Source organism: Jatropha curcas, chromosome 10 (genome assembly GCF_041381405.1).
Source record: "Jatropha curcas cultivar XTBG-Jc1 chromosome 10, XTBG_Jcur_1.0, whole genome shotgun sequence".
NCBI classification, from domain to species: domain Eukaryota; kingdom Viridiplantae; phylum Streptophyta; class Magnoliopsida; order Malpighiales; family Euphorbiaceae; genus Jatropha; species Jatropha curcas.
In genome coordinates this window covers 8,111,627-8,139,042 of record NC_143160.1, presented here as the reverse complement: position 1 = coordinate 8,139,042, position 27,416 = coordinate 8,111,627, and the positions used below count along the sequence as shown (strand labels likewise).

The window sequence follows — 27,416 nt, the reverse complement described above, 5'->3', positions numbered from 1 at the left end:
AATAAAAGAAAATTGGATAATTATTCTACACTTGCGAAATTAAAATATTAAATCATTCCGTTTTACTCAACAAACACAACCTCCTACTATTACAAGATATGCATCATTTTAAACAATTTAATAACTAAATTATTTTAAACTCAAAAAAAATTAAATTATTTAAAAAATTATCAATTTAATAACGAAACAATATAAAGCATTATACAAAAGGGATAGCTCTCCTCTCAAATCATATAATGAGTGAAAATTTTTACGGTGAAGACTACTCCAAATCGAGATTTTTTACTTCGGGAATTAGTTGAAAGACCAATTAGCCCGGGTTGCACCGAATGACTATTTTGATGGTCAACCCATCAATCACCGAAAATGGAGCCTTTGGAATGGTTCTGGGCTTCAATATGATTTAGAACCTCTGCAATTGGGCTTTCATTAGTTTGATAGCAATCTGGTTTTTTCGTAAAAGAATTATCGGTATGTTAAGTTTTATTGTTTGTGCTATTATTTAAAAAATAATTAAAAATATTGATGGGAGATTATGAAATTTTATTTAAATTAAATTTTAAATATTCTAGTAATTACAAATTTTTAAATAGTTTCTCAAAAAAGGAAAAATCATTAGATGATATTTGCAAAATTTTAGAATTTTTTTCAAAAATTAACCTGAAAATACCTTATTCCTTTTGTACAATATATATATATATATATATATATATATATATATATATACACCTTAATTTGAATAAAAAAAAATAATTACCCCAATAAGAGTTTAAGAAGTTAAAATTCAAGGAACTTTTTTTTTTTTCCCTAAACAATTTAAACAACTTTAAGTCTTCTTAATCAATAATTAAAATTTGTATGTTTTGTTTCTTTTAATGATAATTAAAAAGCAAAAATACTAGTCAAATAAGTCGAGTAATATTTTAATAAACTAAAATGAAAATTTAAGCACTTTAATTTACAAAATTATTTTATTAAATATTTTTAATTGTAAAATTAAATCTATTAAACACTTTTTTTAAAAAAATGTTATAGATATTAAATAACTGAAAAATATGAAAAATATTGTTATAAAAATTATGTTCATTATACATCAATCAATATTTTATATATAAAAATTAAAAATTTTAAAATTATTATTTTTATTATGAAAGGTGTGTAATAATATTAAAATTTATAATTCAAGTGTAGTTTTAAGTCGTTGACAAAGTTCAGGGACGATAAAATTAAAGTCGGAAAATTGTGTATTCCACCTTGACCTTGCAGTGTTCAAGCGTAAAAAGACCGTTCAAACAGCCCAAAATACAAGGGAGTAGCAAAAAGCACTTCCCAACTGCATCCGCAGGCAGGAAAATGTGATTGGCCTAATTAACAGCCAATATGCAATCCCATTCCCGACAATACTAACAATACTAACACCTTCCCATTCTTTCCCATACATCTTAATCTCCACTCAGAATCACTCCAATCCCAATTCAAACAGCAGATAAATGGCTTCTTCTTCTTCTTCTTTCCCTTTACTTCTAGCAAACCCAGATTCTGGTTTCAAGTTCTTGAAACGTAACATCAAGATTCATGACCAAAGAACAGCTACAGCTCTCGCTCTTCGTATTAGAGCTGCTTCTTCGAGTTCGAGTGATAGCAATCTTTCTTCATCCAAATCAACCAAGTTGGTCACTTTTTTAGGCAAAGGTGGCTCCGGCAAGACCACCTCCGCCATTTTCGCTGCTCAGGTGTTTCTATCTTTCATTTTTTGTATATTTCTGCTTCCTATTATTCTGAGGCTAATAATGCGTGTGGTTCTTGGGCTCAAATTGATTTGGGTAGGTATATTTTCTTGTCAAGAATGTTATCAATTTGTCTATATCATTCTGATATCGAATTCTTAGTGATTTATTTTAGTCTGTTAATGTGATTTAAAGGGATTGATCCTTTTTTTTTTTTTTTTTGGGAAAAAACTTTACATGTTAAGCTTGTTGCTATTGGAGTTATTCTAACATAAGGGATTGGAGGTCATTGTCATAAGCCTTAGTAAGTCTGTTGAGATTTTTGACAAACTAAATTTGTGGCCAGCTTTGCTAAGTATAACTCTATAAGGTTAACAGCTCCACCCCCACACCACCACCACCACCACCAAAAATGAAAAAAGAAAAGAAAAGGAGAAGGAGAAGAAGAAGAATGAAAAAATTATGATTAATGGGTTTGAGAAAATAAACCTATTTTCTTTAAGCTAGATTTATTTTTGTTTTCTTTTGAAGGTTGCTTCACCCTAGACAATAGACATCTTTTAGGGCAACAGAAATTAGCACTTAATTTACTAAATTTAATTTCTTGATCTGAGATACATTTTAACCAAGATTCATCTCTGGAGATTAACTTTTATGTCTGGTCACATGCTGATTGGTCAGCATTATGCAATGGCTGGACATCGCACATGCTTGGTAGTACAGACCCAAGATCCCTCTGCTGAGTATCTTCTGAACTGTAAGATTGGAACTACTCCTGTCTGGTGCAATGACAACCTTTCAGCTGTTAGATTAGAAACCACTAAAGTATGTTTTTTTAGCTTCCTATTTTCTGTTTTATGTGCAATTCAAAGTTTTTCTTGTAAAGGGTTTGTCTTTGCATTAAGTACACTCTTGACATTTGCAGATGCTTCTTGAGCCTCTGAAACAACTAAAGCAAGCAGATGCTCGACTTAAGATGACTCAAGGTTTCCTTGAAGGGGTAGGTATGTAATAGCTCTATTAATATTATTATGTTGTCGTATACTTGCATTAAATAGAATTTTTTCCATGGAAATCATTATCTTGTAATCAAATAATAGGTGGTTGGGGAGGAGCTTGGTGTGCTACCTGCAATGGATTCTATTTGTGGTGCATTTGCTATTGAGAGGCTTGTCAAATTTGCAACAAATATAACCCAGGCAAAAGCCGAGAAGGAGAAATTTGACATAGTAATATATGATGGATTGAGTAGTGATGAAATTCTACGATTGATAGGTGGACCTAGTAAAGCAAGGTTGAGGCATTAATGACTGACTCTCGCTCGTTTTTATGTGTTTGTTGTGTGCGTCTCTCTCTCAGACTGTTTAGAAACCACTCAGCCTAAAAGCTCCAGCTTGTAGGAGAGAACCCAAGAATTTATATTTCTAATTCTAATACATTAAAACATCTCTGTTCAACCACAATTATTTCAGGTTGTACTTGAAATATCTGAGAAATTTGGCTGAAAAGACTGAAATTGGGAGACTGGCAGGGCCTTCACTCCTGAGACTTGTTGATGAAGCAATGAATTTAAGTGGTGGGAATTCTCAGTTGAATGGTAAAATCAGTGCAGAACTATGGGACATTTTGGAAAAGATGTTGGAGGTAAATGTGATTTCCACTTCTCACTTGCCAGTTGTCAGTTTCTATGCAAATTTGACAGATTCTTTGTTGATTATATCCCAGCGAGGATCCTCTGCCTTATCTGATCCTTGGAAATTTGGCTCCTACCTCGTAATGGATCCAAAAAGTCCAACCTCTGTGAATTCCGCACTACGCTACTGGGGCTGTGCAATCCAAGCTGGCGTTCAGATTTCTGGTGCAATTGGAATTGCTTCTCCACATTTGAATTCAAAATCAATGGAACAAATCAAAAACAACTTTTCACCTTTGCCTTTTGCTTTCCTACCAAATTTCTCAATGGATCATCCACTAGATTGGGAATCAATCGTGTTAAACACTGTTGGTCATGATGCAAGGGCTCTTTTCTCTCCATCAGAAAGTCTCAGAGCGCACTTCACGTCGCCAGTGAAGTTTGATGAAGCTAAAAAATCAATAACCCTTTTTATGCCAGGTTTTGACAAGACAGAGATCAAGCTATATCAAGTATGTCCAGTCACTTAAGTTTTTCCCTTTTTTTAAATTTTTTTATTTCTAGTTCAGAAGGTTTTGCAATGGCATTTGAGACAGGTTTGGTAGGAGAGTGTGTGTCTATTCGAAATGCTTTCGCTAGTTGACCAAATTGAATTTTTGCACTTCCACAAATATTAGAATTTTCTAAGTTTCATGTCATCATAAAACAGGTAAAGAAAATGAACCTTATAGATCCAAACCATATAATAGTGTTGAAAATTTGCTGAAGTTGCTGATATGATCATCTGCATTTCGTTGTTTTGGTGTTCAGTAGCTAAACATCATCGTCCCTTTTTCCTCTTTTACCGGTTTAGTGCGGTTTAGTGGAAGGAATGCTTTTTAAGGAATTTAACTTGATTGCAACACTTGTTGTCCAATGAATGCAGTACAGAGGAGGGTCTGAGTTGTTGGTGGAAGCAGGAGACCAGAGACGTGTAATTTGTTTGCCGCCGAAAATTCAAGGTAAGGTGGGGGGTGCAAAATTTGTCGACAGAAGCCTTATAATCACAATGCGATAGCGCGATATGATTTAATTATGTAATTCAAGGAATAGTACTTATTGGTTTTGGACTTGTGGCTCATTCGCCCTTTGGAATATATATATATATATATATATATATTTGCTGTGGTTTTTCTATCAACACATTATTCCAGTTTTGTGTACTGGTAGCCCTGAAATATAATAAGATAGAAGCCAATTTTGATGATGCAAAATTCCTTTGGAGCATCTAAACCTGTTATCAAATTGTATTCCTTCTAGCTTTTCCTTTTCTTTCAGGTTTAACTGGACTGATTATAAGTGTATCAGAATATATACACTGTTCTATGAAAACACGTAATTGAGAAGACAAAATATACAACAGAAAATCCACCAAAAAAAAAAAAAAAAGAATTACGATCCTTCTAGCTTATTGTCCTCTCCTGTTGCTGCATGTACACGGCTCCTCAAATCTTCGAAAGTCTTCATGCTCTCTGCATCGAAGCCTCCGGCAAACTGCAAATAGATCCAGGCCAACAACAAATTTTCACATTTATCAGGAAATTAAAGATTTTGAAGTTATAAGGTTTGACTTTATATGCAATCTTATCAAAGAAAATGACAGCAGCACCATAGGTGTGCTGTACTGCTGGCTCTGACAGGATGATTTGCACTAAAGCATCGAAATCTAGTAATATATCAGTCAAATGATGGGACAAAGTATACCTGGTGAACTCGGAAAGCAAAACGAACGCCTTGCAGAAGCAAAAACTCTCTCTGTGGTTCCTTCTCAGGCCCACTCATTGCGTCAAGCTCCGATGCTACACGTTTCATGTACTTCTTGGCCAACTGAACAGATGAGAGCTTAATCTGCAAAACAACAATGGCATTGTATGAGCAAACTTAGCGTCACACTTATCAAAGTACTCCTTTGGAAGTGGTTGCTCAATGCCAACAGAACCAAATCTGCATTTTAAAAAAATAACGTCTTTCATTTTGAACCATACCTTGCCAACAACTCCTGAATCTAATAGCCAGTCAACTGGAATCCCAAACTCCCTGTATCTTGAAACAGCCATGTCCCTTGTACGTAATAGTGCGTATACGCTATTTTCCACTCTGGAAAAAGGGTCAAAAGGATAAAAATAAGATAGCAAATCAAGAAATTCAACAAAATGAATTATCTCCTGTTTACAGTAGAAAATATCAGGCCAAACTAATATACCAATTTGATGATAATGGATGTTCTTTACTTACTTCTCAAGCAATTTGTACATCTTTTTCAAAGCAGCTTCCCATGAGAGGCTGGGATCATCAACAAAAGAGGAGACCTGCTTTTGTAATTTCACCAGGTCCTGATATTCAAAAGCTGCTTCTCTTAATGCATCAGCTTTACTTTCAGGCCAATCAAAGTGCTTGAGAACTGCCCGTTCATCAACCTAATCAAATACAACAAAAAAAAGGAACAGATCAGAAACTTTCTGAGAATATATTTATTTGCTAAAGAAATGATCATCCAGAATCATTTGAAAATTGAACTTTGTTCTATGCCTCCAAAACGTTGGTTAAAGGAAAGGGGAAAACAAGTTCATAGATTTTCGCTAATTAGTCATTGTTAAATGGCAATGCCAAAAAAACAGAAGAATTCATCGTTGAGAACCATATAAGGAAAGGCCATGATGAACTAATTGTGGCAAACTATATCTTCCATATTTAACAAATATATCTTTGCTCTTGAATCAAAAAGCAGGTCCCTTTTCTAATTTTAAGCAGTCATTGCCTCAGGCAGATTATTTGCATATTCTATCCAGCAAGAAGTTTAGGGCATACCAAGAAGGAGAGTTCCTCATCCAGCCAATTTACAAAGGCCACCAAATCATCTATGTTTGTAAAGGAAGCTGCTCGAACTTCAGTTGCCAATGACTGAACAAAATCTCCTTGAGTTTCTACATCAGCTTTTACCTGTATGCCAAAAAGTTTGCATCATTAAATTTGAGTAGTGAAACCTATATTTGATGTGACAGATGAAAAGATAAATGAAAAAGGGGAAAAAGTTAACACACAGCTAAGAGGAATGATGATCTGTTCTCAATCTCCCCAATCATGTTGCTCCTAGCATCAGATGCATTAGATGTTGAAGAAATCAAAGATGGTGTATCCTTCTTTGCTTCTCGTTTCATCAATGTCTGATAGAATTCAACTAGTTCAGGAGCTCTGTGAACTTTATCACCACTTCCTGCCCCTCTTGGCAAGCTTCCAGGTGGAGGAGGAGGACGAGGTGGTCCACCCAGTGGTGGTGGTGGTAGTGGTGCACCTGGTGGAGGAGGTGGTGGCGGCACTCCACTTGAAGGAGTGGTATTTGCACCAACTGGAGCAACACCAGATGGTTTAGGAGGTGGCCTAGGCTGCCTAGGAGGCCTCTTCTCAAATTCAGCAAGCTTCATCTTGCTTATTGTTTGAGAATCAACAGTCTTAGCATCATTAGATTGGTCATTTGAATCACCATAAACAACAGGTTTCTCTTTTATTTGAGCAAGCTGTGATGGCAAGCTTACAGACTTATCTCTCCCACCCTTAGCTCTGGAATCAAAATTTGAATTGTCCCCAAACCTTGCCACTCTTGCTTGCTCTGCCTTCTCTTTAATTTGCTTCTCCCTCTCCAAGGCCAACTTATGCCGGTCTTTATAGGCAGGATACTTCTCATCAAGAACCCCTTCAACTGATTTAGACATTAATTGGAATGATGAAGCAACAGAATTTAGAGAGCCACCAGCGGAAACCTGTGTTCTTATATGTGGAAGATTTGAAGGAGTTTCAGGAGAATCAGGTATATCTTGCTCTGCCTTCCCAAATGAAGTGATAGCTACAGTTTCACCAGCATTCCTCAACATCAAGGCTTCCAGTGGACCCCTGGGTCGAAGGTTTCTTGGAGAGCCTCCAGAAAAAGATCTGGACGGGGATGAAAGAGCACTCAAATCATCTTTGCTTTTGCCCCATTTCTTGAGTTTTTGAATCAAACTGGTTTTCTTACTGAGACTACTGTATCTGCTAGCAGAGCTATCAATGGAAGCATTGTCAAATTCCTCACTTCCAGGAGAAGATGGGTGAGAAAAGTTGCTTTCAAGATCTGTGTCTCCTTGTCCACGTTCTGATCCTGCATAGTCTAACATTAGTTGTTTAGCCCTCTCTTGGGACTTGGGGCTCAGATTTTTGTTGAGATCACGTGCTGAAATTTTTCCTGGAGGTACTTGGTAGTTCCGGAGCTCATACCTCAAGCATGCATTGACCCAACGAAGGTACACTAGTTCTTCAACTTCACTAAACCTGTTCATTTGAAGTCCTTCCACTTGCTTTGATAGATCTTCATTAGCATGCTTTAAATTATTTACCTCCTCCCTTGCCTTGGCAACCATTTCATTCTGCAGCATCATGAAAAGGAAGTATATAGCAAGAAGTTTAACCAATCACATATACGAGCACACAGGTAAAATATTTAAGCTATATTTTACTGGTTATGACATTCGTTCATTTGTCAAACTACATTCTGTAGATCAGTATTTCCTTGCTATCTACAATCAGTTTGGCATGATTCATCTTTGCATACACTATATTAGTGAAACTAGGTATGTTGAGAAATGAGAAATGCTATAGACACCATAATAATAGATGTAAACTACAAAAGCAAATAAGAAGAATGCAATTCAAATATATCATGGATGTTTAAATGGTCCTTAAGGCTCCATAATAATAATCTATCTACTCATTAAGGAAGTAATAGCTTAAAAGAATAGAACACCATAAATAACAGCAAACAAACAAGTTAAACCCCAGAGAATATGGACAGTCAGAAAAGAAAAATGCATATGAGTAATATGAACAATGAGCAATATGGCTCTTACCTCTGTCATATTGGAAAGGGCTACTATATTAGCTTGAGCAGCATCCAGCTTAACAGTCAACTCCCTCTTTTCAATCTGAAGCTCTTTATTCTTCCTCCTAAGTTCCACAACTTCCACCTCTAACTCCTTCACAGCCTTCAGTTTCTTCTCAAGCTCAAGATCTTTCTTGATGGCTTCTTCCTCTTTAGACTGAAGACCAGACACTTGCTGTTTAAGCAACAACAATTGGCCTTTTGTCTGGTTAGCATCTAGCTGAATTTGCCTCTGCAGCTCCTTTAATTTGTTCCGTGCCACCTCCAATTCCTTCTTGGCCGATGCACCTTGTGCAATTTCTTCTTGAAGCTTCTTCCTCTCAGCTTGCAAGGAGTTAATAGTAATATTCAACATGTCAATCTCAACTGTCTTGATCTTGAGCTGCCTTTGTAATTCGGTTATGTCTGATTCTTGCTCCTTTAATCCGTAGTACTCAAGCAATTCGCCTTCAAGTTTAACCTCTCTTTCCTCCAATTCCTTTACTAGGTTGCGCAAACGTTCCAATTCACTTGCATTGCTTGCCATCTCGCTTTCATAAATTTTGGCTTTCTCTGTCTTGTCAATCTTGTCTCCAGGTAATGGATATTCAATCTCCCCAGAAAGAAGATCTTCAAATTCAGGTAAAAGATCTTCATCTTCAGTGTCAGGAGCAATACCACGAGACTGGTTAAATACACTACTTATCAGTTTGACCTCTTCTTCCTCTTCTTCTTCCTCCCCCTGTAATTTTATTGCACATTAATTTAGAGAAAAAGCAATGAAAAATGCATCTAATCTTTCTGGAGAAATAGTTTATGTTGATTAGCAGCCCAGGCATGAGGTAAAAAAATGAGATTGCTATCTGTTTTTGTGCATGTACTTACATCCTTATTTTTGAGTCTATCATCAGAATATGTAAAGTGCTCCTTGTCTTTCCCCTTGATTCGATTATCCTCAGCACTTGCTTCACCATTTTCTGATTATCAATTTCACCAGCCCAATCATAAACATTTGCAAAACGAAGTAAACATCACAAAACAAATATAAAGAATCCTTTGGTATAAAATATGCCATTTACATAGACCTTTTAAGCCATGTTCTCACATGTGAAAAACAAAATAAACAAAATATGAGATATTCACGGCACTGATAAAAGTATGAATCTGAGCAAACAACCAAAAAATTGATGAATAGAACTAATGGAATTTATTACCTGAAGGCTTGACTTGACGAGTGGATGATCGGATATTAAGCTGCTTAACTGAATAGGCTGCAATTGAAGCAGCAACCAGGAAGCCTACTCTGACTATCATGTAGGTATTGTTGATAGCAGAATCTTAACCTTCCATTCATTTATTGATACAAATAAACTCCAAAACACTTTATCCATTTCTTCCTAACTCCATAACCGAGTATTCGAGCCATCACCGGCCTGGAAATACACTAAGAGCTTTAGTTGTAGAATCTCCAACATCCAAAAGAGAGATTATAGGAAATCCTAGTAGAATTCTATATAAACGCCAGATAATAAAACCTGTAATCGTGTGCAAATACAATGGCTATATTGAGCTATTAATATTTCCATAAAATGTCTGCATTATCACCTTATCAGCTTTACAGACCTTTCAAGGACAGGCTTGCTTACCAACAAAGAGTTCCTGATAAGCAAAATTCCAACACAAATTATCATGCTAAGAGCTACAGGAGCCACCAATGTAACTAGTGGCCAGTTTTGCTTCAAAAATATTTTGACAATTTACAAGAAACAAAGTGGGTAGGTCTGACATATTTCCATTTCCTTTCAAAGTAATGCATATAGTTACAGAAAAAAAGACTGAAAGAGACAGTAGTAACAGCAAATTTGAGCAAAAATGTGGCAGTCTTGGTATCTTGTGCAAGCTATGTATCAAAATAAAAACCATTAACTAAAAGGGGTAATGAGAACTTTCTGGTCTCTTATATCTCGCAATAAATGAAATTTCGCTGGCTGTTCCGGGTAGCTAATTTTTGGGTGCCTTACCTGATAAAATTAATGCCAAGTTTTTCACAGCTCAACCGTCTGATTGACCTTATCATTTTCTTGATATCTAAATCTTTGATTAAAGGTTACAGATTAAATAATTAAGTCGCTCTCTCAAAAAATTAAATAAGTAAACAAATAATTCTACCTCAGATAATAGTGCCATTCATAGCCATTGGATGTTTGCAAAGGACCCACAGAGTAAATCTTGATTAGAAGGGCTCAATACAAGGACCAAGGACCAATTATTAAGGTGGGTCCAGTTTCTTTTTGGCATTACAACACAATTTAGTATAGAAAGTACATGAATTTTGATACAAAGATAAAGATGAGGTAAGATAAGGCTGAGATTTAATTCTGGGTTGTTTGCTTAATGGACTGAAGCATTTGTAAGATGCAAGCCAAGCATATACAAAGCACACCAAACTTTTAGTGATTCACTGCCAAAATCACATGTTGCCTTTTTTTTTTTTTTTTTTTTTTTTTTTTTTGGCATTTGTTTCTAGAATTTATCCTCTGTAAATAACTTTTCGATTTACTTCATAAAGTTCATGTGTTAATGTCTTCTTTCTCTCTTGAATGAAATTCCACAAAAACTGAAACATAATGAAATCCAGAGAATGACCTGGCAAAGTTGAAAGCTGACAACTTTGACAGAAGCCCTCATCACCATATCAAATATCCGTTTGGCCGAGGAATTTGTTGGTGCAAACTTGTCAAAAAGAAATAATATACAGATATTATTTATACATGAAGGGAATTTCAACAAAAAAAAAAAAAAAAAATCCTTTTCTGGGTCTTAAATTTAGTGGTCTCCACTGTCCCCAGTAGCAGCCAAAGTATTATCCAAATCTCAAACAAATCCAATGGCTATGGGCTTCTCATAATTTGTGATACTTTTTACTATTCAACAGAAAACATTAATATTGTCTACATTCACAGAGCAAAAAATCTAAGTGTAGGGGCAAGCTAAAATGCATACCTAACCGTGAATAGCTGAAGTTACGCGAGAGAGAAGCTTCAATTTGACGATTAATCATCTCCGAAAGAGGAGGAAGAAGAAGCAGAAGAACCAGAATAGCAAGTTTTGGATAGAGAAAGGAAGTAAACTGCAGCCCCAATTGCCTGGGCGGCAATGACAATTTTTGAAAGCTTTGGGTTTATAATCAAATGAATCAAACACAAGAAAGCATTCTTGACTTTCTTAAATTACTAATTTGCCCTTCACTGCATGTTGATGCTTTAGTTACTCAAAATTATTCAAGAAACAGACAAATTTCCTTACGACAAAATTAACAATGCTAATTATTACATTAATTGCAAATTAAACGTAATTTAGATAGTTTCCGCGGAAATGCACTACAACTCAGTGGTAAACTACTCATGTAATTGCATGAGCCACTTGATTTCGTGTTTTACCCTCTCCATCATTCCTATCATGTAACTATGGAAAAAAAAGAAAATAATTTAATTATCGAAGTAGTCGAGATTATTAAAAGTTTTTCATAATTATAATAAAACTTTAATCTTTAATAGTATTCACCAAATTAAAAGGGATAATTCATCTCTGAACTCACCAAATTAAAAATATTATTTACATATACACATAAATAAAAAAATTAACTAGACCACATCCCAGGCATAGACAATGGAAAAGCCAGGAAAGTTCTTGGAAACAGATCAACATTTTCTATGTATAATTATAGCTTTTTACCGTCCAGAGAAGTTTCTGGTCGCAATCCTTTGCTTAATCTTCGACTCAAAGGCTTTGCATGACACTTTCTGCTGTAACATTATTAATGGTCCTAAACTGGTGGTCTCATAGTGCTTCAAAGGTGGAGAGTTTTGACTTTTGCTGTCTGAAATGGATGAAGTCTAATCTTTTAGACAAGGATCAAGGTAAGTTGCTATATTCGGGGACAGAGACATCCGAATAACTTATTTAACTCATGCACTCTGAGTGTGAAAATGTTGTAATCTATCAAAATTGAAGAAAACAAATCATAAAAACTAGATCAAACTCGACAAACTCTGTGCATTCGTCCATCTCAGTTGATAGAAAATTCATTACACAATTATCCACAAAATGTAAGAGAACCTGGTCTGCAACAAAGAGACCATATAGGATCAGGAAAATTGACTTATTTATCACTTCAGGTAACTGTTGTAACCCTTCATTAAGCATTTCCAGGCTGGTTGCAACTGAACAGAATCACAGCAGCCAAGATGAAGATCCTCATCATCCAGCCGGAATCTCATTGATTCTCTAATTGCTTAATTAATCCAGAAGGAATGACATCACAATCGATACATTACAAAAAATTATAAAAGACCAAAAACGCCTGATTCACATTACATTTTAACCATGGTTTTTTACATAGCCCTCCGCTGAAAGAGAAATATATCGGGTAATTATTGGATGATCTCCACTAGGATACACTATTATTTTCAGGCTTGATTGTCCCATTTCCACCTTCGTCCAACCTCCTCGAGAACTTTAGCACGGGCTTGGCATTTCCTAGCTTCATCCTCTACCCAAGATCTGCATTGATTGCCTCCAATAATTAGATTACATACCAATGATAAATTTTAATCACATGAAACCAACATATTTCAAGTCTCAACAAAATTCAGTTGTCTATTATTCCAGAGAAGAATAGCTTAAACTAAAGAATTCTTCAAAACAGAGAAATATAGATTATCAATTAACATTGTGTCTCTTGGTAAACTAGTAAACTTCGGCTGAGTCATACTGCCAGTATGTTCTACAGTATGCTTCATCTTTGAAAGCAGAAAGGATATCAATAACTAGATCACCAAATCTCCAGCTTATGAATCTATGCAGCACTCTCTCTTCAGGTCCTAACTAATTGTAAACTTTGCTCAACCAACTTCACAGTTTAAGCAAAGGTATATTTCAAAAAGAAACATAGGAAAATATTCATTTAGCACAAGTTTATGTCCTAAATTTAATTAATGAAACCATGTAAAATAAATGAACCATAAAGAAGAAGCACATTTTCAATTCATCAAAAAGATTATAACTTTTGATGCAAACAGAAATAGCAAATTTCAAATGAACAATAAAATCAATGACACTAATGATGTTGACATATCTAGTTGTAGGATTATCCATCTTTCATATTAGCAACTATAGTCCAGCAATTACTAGATCAAGTTTGCAACTGAATGCAATGATGTTCAAATGGCCATTATTATATTTACCTTAGAATTCGAATAGCTTCTATTTCAGCTTCTAGTACAGATTTTGAATCAAGAATCGCATCCTGCTTGTTCTGTAGTTCACCAAGCAATTCCTGTAGATTACTTTGCTCAGCAACATACACAGCCCTCTCAGAAGCAAGCCTTTCTGACATCTCATCAACCTCTTCCTTCAGACTAAGAAGCAGATGCCTCTGACATTCCATTGCTGCCTTCTCCTTGAAATGCTCTGCTAAATCTTTCACCTGAACAGTTTTCTCATGCTCCAAATCATGTAAAGCAGCAACATAAAGTTTCTGGACCTCAAACGCACGGGTCCTTTCTTCATTCATCTTCTCATTCCAAAACCTCTCTATATCTCCTTTTTCAAGTAACTCAGACCTTATTTCCTCCATCGCAACTTGCCTTGAAGAATTCTCAGCTTCTAGTCTTAATATTTCATTATAAACTGCTTCCGCCATCCGGCCACTTGTCAGAGCAACTGCAGCTTGTGCCTTTGTCACAGGTTTATTCGGTTGAAACCGCCTACTTTGTCCTGAACAAATTTAAACACGGGAATTATCAATTTCATGCGTGACTTACTGGCATGAAAATTGTGCATCTGAATTTCCTTGACTTCCCCTCTTAAGAAAATACCACGAGCCCATGATTTTAAAAGAATGATAAATGAATGCATAGCCATGATCCACTCAATAATCTGTGAATTAATTTATCTGCAATCTGACAATGCTGTTAGCGCAAAGAAAATAAAGAGTCTGCTTAACTTTGTTTTTAATTATTGAGGGGTCCAAAGTACTCTAATTTTGCATTTACTTCAGGCATAATTACAATCTTTATTTTCTTGTCTAAAACAGCTATCCTACTCATATTTTGTTTGGAAGTACAAGCCATGAGTACCATTGATATAAATTCACACTCACTCCTGGCAACAAACAGAAGCTCTTATTTTCATATTTTCCATCCTTCAATATACAAACTTTTTGGAAGAAAATAAGTTTCTTCAAACTTTGAAATCTTGAATTGTATTCCTATGAAAGTGAAAGGAATTTGAAAGTTTAAAAAAAAAAAAAAAAAAACAAAAAACAAAAAACAAACTGCCTAATCATTCAGCAGTCAAATCTTTCTTATGGAGCATCTAAATTAAATGCACTCTGGTAGTGGATTACCTCTATATTTGGTAGTAGTATATGTATAAAACAAGACAAGAATACGTTGGATCTTTTCTGAAACATAACCTATAACAGCACTATAAGCTTTAAAAAAGGCCACAATAGCTCTAATTTTAATGTGACCAGATTTTAGGAAAAGAAAAAGGAGGATAATAGAGGAGGGCAAAATACCAAAAACTTTTCTGATTATGCTCTTCTTCCCAGCCAACATGTCACTAAGGAGCTCCGGTGATGCATCCGAACTGACCTCCTTCACATCCATATAATCTACTTTTGTTTTTGACATCTGGACTGTATACAAGTCAGGTTTTAAAAGGCTATGAAAGGCTACTGATAGTTCCTTTTTTTCTGAAAAACATTTTGCCTTTTAATCAACTTAACAAATTATGAACCATGTATTTGAAATATATTTTACCTGTTCTGTTATTCCAGGCATGAATTGATACTCTAACTGAGCTTTCCAGTTGATCAAATCCTGCCGAGAAATAAACCTACCGCACCAAAATGGAAAAGTAGAATATCTGTTCTTCAAATAGTATAATGAAGATTTAAATGGAAACCTCAAATGCTAGGAGGAAAAAAGTCCACAGGTTAGTATATATCCATACCTCTCAGGGTGAAAGAAGAAGCTTCCATCTACTTTTGAGGTGTCCGAACAGCAATTGGTCCCTAATATCTTGCTGGGTATGACACCAGCTTCTGCAAGAGCTGTTTGGCAACCCAGAAACAGACATGGAACCTTTATAGCAGAGACAACCTTAAAATAGCAAATATTTAAAAGTAAGCTTTACCTTGAATGGAATAAAAATCAGGATCTTCAACACCCACATCATCAAATGCAGCAACTACAGAACCAGAAAGTAATGTAGATGGAACAATTCTATGCTTCGGATTCCTAGAAACGAACATACATTGTGAGATACTGAGTGGCAAAAAACATTCAAACTACTAAATATATTTTAGTTTCACAAGATTTCCACAATGTGGACCAGTTAGTACCTTTCCAATACTGAATTCAGGCAGACTAACCACCTTGCATATTCCCTTCTAGCGCACAATTCATCAGCCCTTACATCATCTTCAATTATCTGTATATCTTAATTAAAATTGAGATATTCATGCACAGAACTGGACCAAAACCTCCATTCACATTAATATACAATTTCACAGCTAGATGAGAAAAAGACGAGAGGGAGGGGGCTGCAACAAAGTTACAGAATTTGAATTTAAACAAATACAAATCATTAATTATCAGAACCAAAAGTTAACACAATGATAATCAAGAACAGCTAGAACAAGAGAACTCACAGTAAATGGTATCTACTTAAGAGTGCAGGTACTAATAGTAATTAATTCCGAATTTTGACAGCATGCCTTACATATCTCACTTTTACTTTTTAAGCCTTGAAAGTAAAAAGATATGAAGAAGCAAAAGAAACAAGTTATTATGTATGGTCATAAAAACTTTTACAGTCATGAAAAATTTTAGCTGCAAATTATATGCATTATTGATCTCTGGTTAACAAAGAAAATAAGACTCTAATCGTAGAAAAAGGCTTCTAAAAAACAAACCTTAAGTTTCTTCAAAATGGATAGAGCTTCCAGTTGAGAAGGATCCACAGGAACTGACACTTTTACTTGCTTAAGCTTTTGTGTAGATACTGAAGCACAAGAAAAACAAAAATATTCAAGACGCATAGGCAAAATGTTCAAAGGGGTTCATTCCGTTTGCCTTCTCTACAACATGAAAAATAGAAGTAAGGACCTGAAGTTACAGTTTCTTCAGAAGTGATTGCATTTTCTTCAGAAATTCCTGTAATCGAATCCTTAGCTTCAATTTTATCTACTTTGCCATCAATTGGACTTATCATCCCATGCAAAGCCCGCAAAGGATTATGAAATTGCAACTTAAAATCTGTAGAAGTACGATATCAATGCACTTCAATTATTAAAATCCAATGACCAATTTCATCAAACAAACACTTTCCATGCCACTATTACCTTTTCTATAAAGGGAGAAGTAGGCAATGGAAGTAACAATAGCAGCAACACAAGTCCCACCAACAATTAGAATTGTAGAGAAACCTACAGTCAATAAAACAGAGATAAAAAAAAAAAAAAACTTCAAATTTCAATTGGTCATCGAATTATTAGATTTATGCAATGGTAAGACCTTTCTTCTTATAACTCGGTCTAGGCGATTCAACAATAGCCCAACCATTACAGCTGTCGTGGGACTGTCCAGGTGAGAACCAAGAGAAATCGCGGTGGTTGTCGGTTAGTGAAGCCGAAAGGCGAAGAAGTCTAGGGCTTTTGGATCTAAGAATGGAGTGTGGAGAAGTTAAAATGGAGAGATTACGGTGTCCTGTGAGAGAGCGAGTACAACTGGTTCGAAGGAAGAGAGAATATGGAGGTGAAGTAGACGAAGAACACATTTTCTCTATGTTTATTTTCTAGGAAAGTGAAATGATCAAATAATCAAAGCATTGAAGATTGCTGTGTGTATAGCGAAGCAAATTGAGTTGAGATGCTTCGGTTTGTGTCGTTTTGCTTTGTTTTTGGTGAGATACACCGTGATTAAGTTTGCGTTTTGTTTTGTTTTGTTTTTGTTTTGTTTCGCTGACAAATATTATTATCCCATCGCTATTTTATTTATGGTCTGTTCCAAACCTTCTTCCAAGAAATAAAAAAATAAAAAAATAAAAAAAAATAAAAAACCGAATCAAATCGAATGTTGAACCCACGAGTTCTTTGTCAAAATCAAAACCAGTTTGAAACAGATTATATTATAATCGGACCAAAATTTTAAGGACCAGCTAATCATAACTGCGAATTCAATCACCGAACCGGCTACTCCTGAAGACAGCATAGGATTTACCAAAGTTCAGCATTTTTTTTAATGTTATGTCAATTGGGAAACCTTTTTTAGTAGAAAAAGAAACATAAACAACAACCAGGAAAGGTTGATGCAAATTAATAAAACCACTGTTTAATTATTTAGATCAGTTAATAAACATTTAAAATTAAATCAAGTTAAACCCAAATTCAAGTAATTAAGGTAACGAGTCTAAGTGAAATTTAAATATTTCAATAATTCAATTTTAGCTATTCATAAATTTAATTTATTGTTAGGATTTGCCATAATTATATATGTAATTTTTAAAATAATAATATAAAATTAATTTAGATTAACAAATAATTTTATTTAAATTTTAATACTAATCAAATCCAGACGAGTTATATTGTTCTGTCAAATCTAGTTCTACCATGAAAAGTAAAAGCCAAATCGAGTTCTCAATCTCAAATTTGTTGAACTCAGAAAGAAACATATGTTGACTCAATTTGAGGACACACCTAATGGGAGATAATGTAATAATGCCTAGCAAAAACTCAGATTACAGTAAACAATTAAAAAGGTTTTATATTTTCAGGAGGGCATCAGCACAGCCCAATCAGCACTTTCCATCCCATCTATACTGCCAATCCTCCAATTTTGTCACTATACTATTCCAAATTATGCAACCAAATGATTTCATCTGTCCGACCAGCAAACGAAAACTTCCAGTTGCAACTACCAATTCAATCGCAATATGAGCTGATTTGGGGATGTAAAAGCAGTAATAAACAGAATACTACAATCATTCAGTTTCAGTGGACGAAATTGCCCACATACTTATGAGAATAACACCACCAACCAATTGATTTATGCAGTTGGAAGTTGCATTTCATATTCTAGTGGACTATAAGCATCCGCTTTATCGATCTTGGGTGTAATGACTGCAAGAATTACACAGCCTCCAAGAACAACAATTAGCATACCCAAAAAGTTCAACAGCAGTGCCTCAGAGGAATAGCGCAATATTACATGGTTGGTTTGCAAGAATGTGGCTTTCTCCAGAATACCTGTAGCCGCAGTGCCGATGGCAAGTGCATATATGTAGATCCCAAAGAACACGTGCCAGGGAAGCAAAGAAGCTCTGCAGTTTACTGAACCACCTGGATACCAAAAGGTTGAAAAGCCAGCAGCCCACTACACAAGGGTAAACAGCAAAATCACAAGAAAAAACTCGAAAGAAAAACAGGCAATTCTTAGAATCCAATTCAAGTCAAGTTCTGCATATAAATGGGTATCCACGGACATATCTAACAAGTTGCATGACATATCACTACAATAAACAGACAAAGTGAATCTCAACCATTTAGAGTTCTGTCCCAAAAATATGCATACACGGACAGTACTTACGTTTTCATTTAGTTGTTTGCCATTGAGGTCAAAAAAAAAAAAAAAAAAAAAAAAAAGAAAAAATCGTTTCTGATGCCTTTGGAAAAAGCTGTAAGGGAATGTTTTGTTTAGTTGGTTTATTGAAACTTCTGTTACTAAAAATTATAAAATTCATCATAAACACAAATTCTAATAAACGTTCTGTTTTTCTCAACAATGGTTCAAAACAACAATGCCAAATAGATCAAATTATAATTCTGCAGAACTACTCCTGCTATTAACATCATATGTTACAGCAAGAAACAAGAGTTTAAAAACCCACATTTAGGTGATTTAAGTAGCAAACTAAATAAGTGAGAGTTCCAACAAGGTGAGGATGCTAGGAGAAAACAAACCTGGGTTCCGAATAGGAATAGACAAGCAAGACCAAGCCACGAATGCAGACTATAGAAATTGTCAATGCCCTTCTCATTATGGAACTTATAAGCAGCCCAAACACCTATCACACTTAAACAAAATGATACAGATTGTATTGCGAGATGCACTGCCTTTCTGAAGTTTTTAGATCGAGAGATTGTCTTGTATGCTAGCATAGCTGCATCAGGTAAATCAAAGTATCCATATTAAATTTCTTATACTACTTGTTTATGATCATTTAACAATGAAACCCAAAATCGATACTTTAGAGTTTAGAGATGGATATGATTCAATCACATGATTGGAAAATACCAAATTCCAAATTTCAAAAGGATGTGTAGGACCCAACTGTGCAATTTAAACAAAAACAAGCTTCAACAAACTCAAGCATGGAATTGAAGAACTCAAAACGAATAGGAAAAATAAAATCTGATAACTTGAAAATATATATTCAATATAAGGATTACCTTCACCGTTCAAAAGAATAAGCCCGATTACCACCAGGACAGGATGGACCTAAAAGAATATAAAACCGACCCAAGAAATGATATTGTATTGCATATAAAAGATCAGAATTAACACTATCACTAAATAAAACAAAGCAGAGAGTGGAGATTACATTGAAGATGAGATCTTTGTTAGTAGAGGACAGAGAGAGACCGCCTCTGAAGTGTAAAGCCCATGTTAGAACCAAAATTGCAACCGCCACTCCAATTACCCTAACCAACGTTGTAACATTCTGAAACCCAATTACGGGAACTGCCATTCTTGGTGTTGAGAATGGTTTCAGGCACAGAGATTGCGAATTCGCTTTCGAGCTGCTGCTGGCCCCAGCCAGTCACGGACCGGCGTTTCTGCTTTTCTCTTGGTCTGGACTCTGTTTGTGGCATTGGATCCTCTCCGTTTAATTTTCTTGCGTTGACTTTCTTGGTTATCATTACAAAATGCACCGTTTAGTTTAGGTGTCTCTTCCCGACTCGTCATTTCGTAATTTTTATTTTTCATTGGTGCTTTTTAATAATTTCACATATATTTTTTTTCACTTTGATTACATGTTTTAGTAAATTTGTTCTTGTCATCTAAAAAATTTTGCAGCCAAAAGACATTTATATCCTTATTTGCAGTAATTTTCAAGTGCATGTACAAAATAGAAACTACATATATACTACTCGAAGAACAGTATCATATTAGCATTTGAATTTATGAAGACAAGTACTTGGTAGTTGAATCTTTGAACATTATTTTGCTTTGAAGAGATTGGCGCTTGGGAGAAACAGCAGCTAATATAATCATACCACTAAGCAACGCCAAGCCAAGTCCTAAACAATTTACAACCATAGATTCTGGTGATCGTTTTGATACATTTCTGTTAGTTTGCAAGAATGTCAACTTCTCCAATAAACCTGTTTCTGCTGTTGCCACTGCCAATCCATATGTGTATAGCCCAAGAAATATGTGCCATGGCAGTACCTTTACCCTCACCATTCTCACCTCTCCCCTGTTCCAGAAGCTCAAGAAACCCATCAGCCACTGCATTTCAAATCAAGAAAATGAATCAACAACTCACTAGTTAAGCATTGTTATTGAAAAATTTACTGTATGTGAGATATGTAGAACATAGTACTTTTTTCGTGGATTCTATTGCTTTGATTTAATTTTAGGATAAATTAATATCTTGTCTCTTCGATCTCTTGTTCAGTAAATATGTTGATTATTCCAGAAATTAAACTATTTAGTCATTCGTCTAAAAATGTCTTTTTCACTATTTAGTGAGGGACTAAATAGTAATTTAATAATAAATATGAGAGAAACTAAATAGTAATAATAATATGTTAAATTTTAAAGACCAAATAATCAAATATTAAAATATAATATAACTTTTAAAATATCACATTTTGGATGGAATAACCAAATAGTTTAACGAAAATAAACAACAACTAATCAATTTATTTATTAAATAAGAGGAATAAATTATAATTATTACCAACCAAATATGAGAGAATAATGGTCCCATAAAGGAAAAAGACAATGGGAACACTATGAGTGTTCATCAAACCTCCCAAACCGCTCTAAAACAGCAATTTTAAAAGATTAATGATTCGGTTTAATTTTGTAAAATTTAAAGATCGAGCTTTTGGTTTGGTTTACAGTTTTAGAGTCAAATCATGTGTATTTTATGGCATATATTATACTAAGTATATACATATAAAAAATTAATTTAAAAACTTTTAATAGCTATTTAAAATCATGGATATTTTATGGCAAAATTTTTGTTAATTCATTTTTCATATTTAGTATAATATTAATCTTTTTTTTTTTTTCTTGTTAACTAGATGAACGTGGAAGTTTAATTTCTCTTATTTCAAACCGCAGAAACGGCCAAATCAAATCAAATCAAACCACCGCCAAAGGTTTGGCTTAGTGTAAAATTTTTTATAGTTTGATTTGAATTTAATTTTTTTCAAGCTGTCACTTTAAGTTAGTTCGATTATTATATTCAAACTGACCCCATGTGAAACACTACATGCTTCATAGTTCAAGGCTTCTTGCTTTAATAAGCATACTAGCAAGGATGTATTATCATTGAAATGGACACATTGCTTTGTCATAACTTTAGGAAAGAGAAATAAAGAAGAGTTTAAAATAGCTAAATTAGCCTACAGTGCACTAAAAATAATTGAAACAAATAATTAAATTTTGCTATTGCTTGTTAATTGCAATTAAAGCCAAAGTTTGTGAATAGGATGGTCCATATATAGATAGCACTGCCAAGCCATTAACGCTCATAATGACGTTACCCATCTAAAATCACTAAAGCCCTGGCCCCACCAATATATAGAATAAAAAAAAGGAGTAAATGGTAATTTTGCAAAAAGCAAATTAAAATTAAATTGAAGGAATGAGAAAGAAAACCTGAGCTCCAAACAAGGAAATGCAGATTAAACCCATCCAAGAATGCAGACTAAAGAAATTAGCTACAATCCCATCTTTGCCTTGAAACCTTGTCCAAATACCAAAAATGCCACAGCCCAAAGCCAATCCTTGAAGGCACAAATGCACAGATTTCTTCAAGCTCTTTGAGCCAGGCAACCACCTGTGCACTAAAATTGCTGAAATCACCAAAAACTAGTTAATTAATCCCATTTCTTGAGCCAATCTCTTGATTACAAGGAGTATAATTATTTATACTTAAGAGATTAATTATGTACCTTCACCACTAATGAGAATAAAACCGATTACCATTAACAAAGGATGGAGAACCTGCAAAAGCAAGAAAAAAGAAAAGCACCATTAATGGAGGTTCGAGAAATGCAGATTTTTTTCGGTGGGTTCAAGAACTTCATTAATTAATTCAAGAAAAGGGAAGAAATAGTGAATACTGCATAAATGAGGTCTTCATGAGAGGAAGACTGAGGAAGAAAGCTGGATTTGAAAAGAAGAGCCCAAGAAATGACTAAAGCAGCAACTATGAGACCTGAGATTCTTGCAAAGAAGAGAAGTGGAAATAGTGAAGGAGATCCAGTAGCTGCCATGGATAGATTCTTTTGTTTTAGACACTGAGCCTACTCTTCACCGACGCTGAGTAGAAAGTAGAGAGCTTAGAGCTGTGGTCCTGTGGATCCACTTACTTGCTCTACTACTATCATAACTAGGGAATGGGTTTTGGAATTCTTTATTAAAAAACAGGCGGGTTAGATTCTCATATTACTATACTATGTTTTGGATAATGAAATTTGTTGTTTGATAGATATAAATTCTGGATAGTAGTGAAAAATTAAATAAAATATATTATGCTTTTGTGGCCCTGAGATACTCATGCCACGTGCGTTATTTTGTGTCTTTTCATCTGGGTGTTATTTTGTTTCTTTTCATCTGGGAAAAAAAAGTTAGTTATATATTTGTAATTATATTATGTTCTCTAAATAAAAAACATTAAAAGTCTAAAATTTTTTAAAAATATATATATTTTCTAATTTTGTTCTCTATAACGAAGTAAAATTATTTTTTGGTTCTCTAATTATTTGGATTGAGTCTATCATGCTTATAAGATTAAATCTAAAAAATCACTATTGTGGGGAAAATTTGCAATAGATTTTTTATTGCGATTCTAGCCATTTTAAAATTGAAATTGAAATCAACCAATTTTTTTAGTTGATTTCAATTTGATTCCAATCTATAACCAATCGATAGTAATCCTATCTAACAATATATAGGATTATTGAATATACAGTTTCAACATTTTTTAAAAGCGCATAGTGAAAAAAGGACAGTTGAAAAAAGGAAAAAGTTAATTTTATGAAAATATAAGTATTTAATATAATATTCATAATATTAGTTGTGGATTAATCTACCCATTTAATGAAGGATTTGTTTAAGTAATAAGATTTAGATTATTCCTCGAACTTGAAAGCAATGTATAATTTATCCAAAAATTAATATTTTGTCCAATTTATCTCTAAAACTTAAAAAAATAAAAATAAAAATTTCATTTTCTAGAAAAATTTAAACAAAATAAAAATTTTGGTTTGAATCAAATATAATTAAGAAGTAATAAAATATTTGATTAAAATCAAATATCATTAAAAAAGATAAAAAAGAATAAATATTTTTCAAACCAAAATTCAATATAATCAATATTTTTATGATCTTATAACATTTTAAATGAGATATTTTGTTAATTACACTGTAATTTTTTATAATTATTTTTTTAGTTTAAACTTTAATTAATAATTTTATTAATTAGAAATATGAAAAAATTATTTTTTTAAAAAATTATTTTTTTAGTGCAACTTCAGATGGTAAATTATAGAAAAAGTTATTTTTTCGATAAATTATATATTGCATCCAAATTTAGGTGGAGATTGAGTCTTTTTTTTTTTTTTTGTCTAAAATAAATGTGTGTTGAGATGCATTTAATTAATTTTTAGAATAATATTAAATAAAAGAAAGACTTCACTCTGTTTTTAGTTATCCGTTGAGTAACGGAGTTGCTTTGCCATTAAAGCCGTTGACTTTATACATGTTTTTGTGGGGAATCAAATAGTTTTGTTCTTCTACATGTATGGAATGGAAGCACATTCACCATTTTTATTTCTTCTGCAACACCCTCCAATCTAACTTGTTATAAATCAAAAAAATTAGCCTTTATTGATAAATTATAAGCATTTCAAATAACACACCCCTTCACAAGAATTTCCAAGATTGAATTTTTGTTTCTTGCATGTTAAATCAAAAAGGAGATTTCTAAAATTTGAAATTGTTTTTATTTGATAAAAAAAAATCAATTTAATACATATAAATCACTAATCTTTCGTTTTATTTGGGATCTATTCAGTAATATTAGCTAGTAACTAATATAATAGTAAATTATTTATAATAATCAAATTAAAAGTAAATTAAATAATATTAATTATTTTGAATAATCCCTGAATTATGCTTTTGGTGCTATTAGTGGGACTCAATAGAAAAATCAGACCAATTTAGGTTCCGGTCAAGGAATAGCATTAAAATGCCACGTGGGAATTTTTTATAATATGTATGTATTTCAATGTGGACGACGGCAACATGAAATTTATACTTTCTGTAGTATCAAAATTACAAAAAAGATTATATATTACACAAAAAAGCACTTAGTCAAAGTCAAAGCCAAAGCCAAAGCCTTGCGTTTAACAAACGACAAATGTAAAAACTAAACCGTCCGCAAAAAACGCCAATGCCTAACGTATGCATATAAGATTCCTATATAGATCCAGAGCAAGAAAGTAACATTACAAGAGAAATGGAATTCCACAGCAAAGACTTCAAGGTAGGCAAATGCGCAGGCCAGAAGCTAGTGGATGGCGAGACAATGCCACTAGTTCTACATCCGCCGGAGCCTGAAAAAGGAGACGTTGAGTCACTGTTGTTAGCTTTAAAGAATAACAGAGACTGGTATGAGCAAATGATGATCAAGAACAGTGCAGTCCTTCTTCGAGGTTTCGATGTAAAGAAAGCAGAAGATTTCAATGACATTATTGAAGCTTTGGGTTGGGAAGATATTCGTTATGTAGGGCCTGCACCAAGAACTCATCTGTATAAACGAGTATGGACTGCGAATGAAGGTCCTCTCTCTGAGTTTATATACTACCACCATGAAATGGTTTTGGTAAGTTTAGTTATGTTTTAAAGAAAACCATTAATTAGAAATTTGTGATTTACGGATTTTATATACCAAGAAATCCTGCAATTGAAAAACAGATAACTGAATGTCCAAAGAAAGTAGTACTTTTCTGTGAGATACCACCGCCAGAAGGAGGGCAGACTCCATTTGTTCCAAGCTTCAAAGTTACAGAAAGGATGCTAAAGGAGTTCCCTCAAGAAGTGGAGGAGTTGGATAAAAAGGGCGTAAAATACACTTTCACTGCACTGAGCAAGAATGACACTTCATCCATGAGAGGTAGAGGTTGGGAGGATGCGTTTGGAACGACAGATCGCATAGAAGCCCAAAAAAGGTACATGTAGCATTTTTCTTTGATCTAAACAAGCTAATTTCTTTAGTAGTAGTTACTAATTAATTTTCTTATTTGGCAGGGCAAAGGGACTAGGAATGGATGTGGAGTGGCTACCAAATGGTGGAGCAAAAACGATACTTGGTCCAAGACATTTAACGAAAGTGTTTGATGGAAGAAAAGGGAGGAGAATGTGGTTTAACACAGTAGTTGGGATGCATGGGAAGGAGCTGAGCTCAGCTTTCATGGCAGATGGGACTGAAATCCCTGAAAATTTTGTGAAGAGATGTGAAGAAATCATTGAAGACGAAAGCATACAATTTAATTGGGAAAAGGGTGATGTTCTTTTTCTTGATAACTTGGCTTTGCTTCATGGAAGAAGACCTTCTTTGCCTCCTAGGAAAATCCTTGTTGCCACTTGCAGATAATTTGGATTAGTACCTGCTTGGATATCTTAATTTGACTATCTTGTACTCTTTGAGAATGAATTAAATTTTATATTTTGCATGCTAAATGTATGCTCGTTTGTTAAATAAATTTTGTCCATTTTTAATTAGGAGTTTATTTGTGTAAGTATTGATTTTTGAAGGTTGAATGTACAAAGTTTTACTGTTCTAAGAATTTAAGTATGAAGCAGAAACATTATAGAGTCTATTGTCTTTCTGAATATAAGATCCGTCACAAATATAAGCTTTTTTTGGGTGGTTATTTTTTTTCAAAATGTAAGACGATTTGAATATTTTAAAAGGTAACAAATAATAATTTTACAATGTAAAGCAAAGAGTTATATGCAAAATAACTTAACAAGAGCCAAACTAAAATAGTTACATGCAAACTGAAATATATGCATGACCTTAATAAAAAGATTAATTTATAGCTTATCATGTTGAGATATTCACTAAAATGAAATGTTGGAAATCATGAAACAAAAAAAAATATATAATTCTTTATTCAAATAATTATTTTTTTACTGATTTTATATTTTTTTTTCTAACTGAACACAAAAATAAATTTGTATTTTAATTAATCACTAGACCAGTCGACAGGTTTGTGATAGGCTTTTTCGCATTTTCGCAAGTGTACGAAATCGCAAACAAATAATAAAGAGTAAGTTGAGTATCATCCCACGAAAATTGTATACCAAGTACCAAAATTGTGTTAATCTATTAATATTTAAACGATAATAAGATAATGTATTTGAAAATAAAGAATTAAAGTAAAAACAATAAGAATAAAATCAAGCAAAAAGTTGTTGAAAAGAAATAAAGGATTAAAAATTACTAGGGATTTTGATTTCACTCAATTCTGTCCAGTTTATCCTACTAGTTTGATAATCAATTTTAATTATTCAAGAATGAGAAATAACCTTAAATTCGCTAATAAGCTCTCTCGATATTTATTAGCTATTTTAACCCAATTCAATTATCCATTCTCAATGGCGCAACCAAACATAGATTAAATCATTAAGTACTTGTGATTATTCAGGAATTCACAAATTAAAGTATTTAATTCTATGAAAACCTTCCACGAGTCAAACCATCTAGCTTTCACATTAAGTTGTTATTCTCGTGAAATTTATTATCCTGTTCA

At 33.8% G+C, this 27,416-nt stretch overlaps 6 protein-coding genes across 11 annotated transcripts; 2 read left to right on the top strand and 4 right to left on the bottom strand.

Moving 5' to 3' along the window:
• The first annotated feature begins 1,248 nt into the window (after nt 1-1,248).
• LOC105641970 (P-loop containing nucleoside triphosphate hydrolases superfamily protein) lies at nt 1,249-4,791 on the top strand. Of its 3 annotated transcripts, none has more exons than XM_089715558.1 (7): nt 1,249-1,823; nt 2,409-2,552; nt 2,653-2,727; nt 2,828-3,021; nt 3,200-3,371; nt 3,453-3,872; nt 4,291-4,791. In XM_089715558.1, exons 1-7 carry the CDS (start codon nt 1,491-1,493, stop codon nt 4,300-4,302), a joined length of 1,350 nt encoding a protein of 449 aa, XP_089571684.1. In that variant the 5' UTR covers nt 1,249-1,490; the 3' UTR covers nt 4,303-4,791. The 3 variants fall into 3 exon arrangements, with proteins under 3 accessions (XP_089571684.1, XP_089571682.1, XP_089571683.1); XM_089715556.1 differs by having other exon boundaries at nt 1,252-1,823; nt 4,286-4,791; XM_089715557.1 differs by having other exon boundaries at nt 1,255-1,733; nt 4,286-4,791.
• CHUP1 (Hydroxyproline-rich glycoprotein family protein) lies at nt 4,618-11,442 on the bottom strand. 4 transcript variants are annotated; one of them, XM_089715554.1, is made up of 11 exons: nt 11,291-11,434; nt 9,893-9,946; nt 9,502-9,720; nt 9,173-9,264; nt 8,277-9,029; nt 6,441-7,796; nt 6,208-6,339; nt 5,635-5,816; nt 5,385-5,496; nt 5,104-5,247; nt 4,618-4,893 (listed from the first exon to the last, which is right to left on the bottom strand). In XM_089715554.1, exons 3-11 carry the CDS (start codon nt 9,599-9,601, stop codon nt 4,792-4,794), a joined length of 2,973 nt encoding a protein of 990 aa, XP_089571680.1. In that variant the 5' UTR covers nt 9,602-9,720; nt 9,893-9,946; nt 11,291-11,434; the 3' UTR covers nt 4,618-4,791. The 4 variants fall into 4 exon arrangements, with proteins under 4 accessions (XP_089571680.1, XP_037497081.1, XP_037497080.1 ...); XM_037641153.2 differs by lacking the exon at nt 9,893-9,946 and having other exon boundaries at nt 11,291-11,442; XM_037641152.2 differs by lacking the exon at nt 11,291-11,434 and having other exon boundaries at nt 9,823-10,221.
• An 877-nt stretch (nt 11,443-12,319) lies between these two features.
• Nucleotides 12,320-17,295, bottom strand: LOC105641966 (SLH domain protein). The gene is made up of 11 exons (XM_012226620.4): nt 16,873-17,295; nt 16,701-16,784; nt 16,465-16,614; nt 16,272-16,360; nt 15,699-15,787; nt 15,491-15,594; nt 15,308-15,407; nt 15,115-15,190; nt 14,871-14,985; nt 13,534-14,065; nt 12,320-12,850 (listed from the first exon to the last, which is right to left on the bottom strand). Exons 1-11 carry the CDS (start codon nt 17,132-17,134, stop codon nt 12,757-12,759), a joined length of 1,695 nt encoding a protein of 564 aa, XP_012082010.1. The 5' UTR covers nt 17,135-17,295; the 3' UTR covers nt 12,320-12,756.
• Nucleotides 17,296-18,059: 764 nt separating this feature from the next.
• On the bottom strand, nt 18,060-20,251 carry LOC149493025 (transmembrane ascorbate ferrireductase 2-like). Its single transcript, XM_089715553.1, has 4 exons — nt 19,958-20,251; nt 19,806-19,854; nt 19,317-19,516; nt 18,060-18,729 (listed from the first exon to the last, which is right to left on the bottom strand). Exons 1-4 carry the CDS (start codon nt 20,102-20,104, stop codon nt 18,403-18,405), a joined length of 723 nt encoding a protein of 240 aa, XP_089571679.1. The 5' UTR covers nt 20,105-20,251; the 3' UTR covers nt 18,060-18,402.
• Nucleotides 20,252-20,501: 250 nt separating this feature from the next.
• Nucleotides 20,502-23,064, bottom strand: LOC105642071 (Cytochrome b561/ferric reductase transmembrane protein family). Its single transcript, XM_012226762.4, has 4 exons — nt 22,719-23,064; nt 22,548-22,599; nt 22,252-22,448; nt 20,502-20,868 (listed from the first exon to the last, which is right to left on the bottom strand). Exons 1-4 carry the CDS (start codon nt 22,869-22,871, stop codon nt 20,539-20,541), a joined length of 732 nt encoding a protein of 243 aa, XP_012082152.2. The 5' UTR covers nt 22,872-23,064; the 3' UTR covers nt 20,502-20,538.
• A 2,053-nt stretch (nt 23,065-25,117) lies between these two features.
• Nucleotides 25,118-26,254, top strand: LOC105641967 (clavaminate synthase-like protein At3g21360). Its single transcript, XM_012226621.3, has 3 exons — nt 25,118-25,483; nt 25,576-25,829; nt 25,909-26,254. The coding sequence occupies exons 1-3, from the start codon at nt 25,118-25,120 to the stop codon at nt 26,252-26,254; spliced, it is 966 nt and encodes a 321-aa protein (XP_012082011.1).
• Nucleotides 26,255-27,416: the final 1,162 nt, after the last annotated feature.

Bases quoted from the DNA above. Each gene is read 5' to 3' on its own strand.
- LOC105641966 (XM_012226620.4), bottom strand. From the start codon at position 17,134: ATGTGTTCTTCGTCTACTTCACCTCCATATTCTCTCTTCCTTCGAACC. The intron at 15,788-16,271 runs GTTTGTTTTTTA...TAAGATATACAG, and splicing joins CCATTTTGAAGAAACTTAAG to ATAATTGAAGATGATGTAAG. The intron at 14,066-14,870 runs GTATTTTGCCCT...AAATTTGTTCAG, and splicing joins CATAATCAGAAAAGTTTTTG to GACAAAGTAGGCGGTTTCAA.
- LOC105641970 (XM_089715556.1), top strand. From the start codon at position 1,491: ATGGCTTCTTCTTCTTCTTCTTTCCCTTTACTTCTAGCAAACCCAGAT. The intron at 2,728-2,827 runs GTAGGTATGTAA...ATCAAATAATAG, and splicing joins CTCAAGGTTTCCTTGAAGGG to GTGGTTGGGGAGGAGCTTGG. The intron at 3,372-3,452 runs GTAAATGTGATT...ATTATATCCCAG, and splicing joins TTTTGGAAAAGATGTTGGAG to CGAGGATCCTCTGCCTTATC.
- LOC105641967 (XM_012226621.3), top strand. From the start codon at position 25,118: ATGGAATTCCACAGCAAAGACTTCAAGGTAGGCAAATGCGCAGGCCAG. The intron at 25,484-25,575 runs GTAAGTTTAGTT...ATTGAAAAACAG, and splicing joins ACCACCATGAAATGGTTTTG to ATAACTGAATGTCCAAAGAA. The intron at 25,830-25,908 runs GTACATGTAGCA...CTTATTTGGCAG, and splicing joins CGCATAGAAGCCCAAAAAAG to GGCAAAGGGACTAGGAATGG.
- LOC105642071 (XM_012226762.4), bottom strand. From the start codon at position 22,871: ATGGCAGCTACTGGATCTCCTTCACTATTTCCACTTCTCTTCTTTGCA. The intron at 22,449-22,547 runs GTACATAATTAA...TGGTGATTTCAG, and splicing joins TATTCTCATTAGTGGTGAAG to CAATTTTAGTGCACAGGTGG. The intron at 20,869-22,251 runs GTTTTCTTTCTC...TTTGAAATGCAG, and splicing joins TTTCCTTGTTTGGAGCTCAG to TGGCTGATGGGTTTCTTGAG.
- LOC149493025 (XM_089715553.1), bottom strand. From the start codon at position 20,104: ATGGCAGTTCCCGTAATTGGGTTTCAGAATGTTACAACGTTGGTTAGG. The intron at 19,855-19,957 runs GTAATCTCCACT...ATATTCTTTTAG, and splicing joins ACAAAGATCTCATCTTCAAT to GTCCATCCTGTCCTGGTGGT. The intron at 18,730-19,316 runs GTTTGTTTTCTC...ACCCTTGTGTAG, and splicing joins TATTCCTATTCGGAACCCAG to TGGGCTGCTGGCTTTTCAAC.
- CHUP1 (XM_037641153.2), bottom strand. From the start codon at position 9,601: ATGATAGTCAGAGTAGGCTTCCTGGTTGCTGCTTCAATTGCAGCCTAT. The intron at 9,265-9,501 runs GTAATAAATTCC...ATTGATAATCAG, and splicing joins TCGTCAAGTCAAGCCTTCAG to AAAATGGTGAAGCAAGTGCT. The intron at 5,248-5,384 runs GTATGGTTCAAA...GTTGTTTTGCAG, and splicing joins ATTCAGGAGTTGTTGGCAAG to ATTAAGCTCTCATCTGTTCA.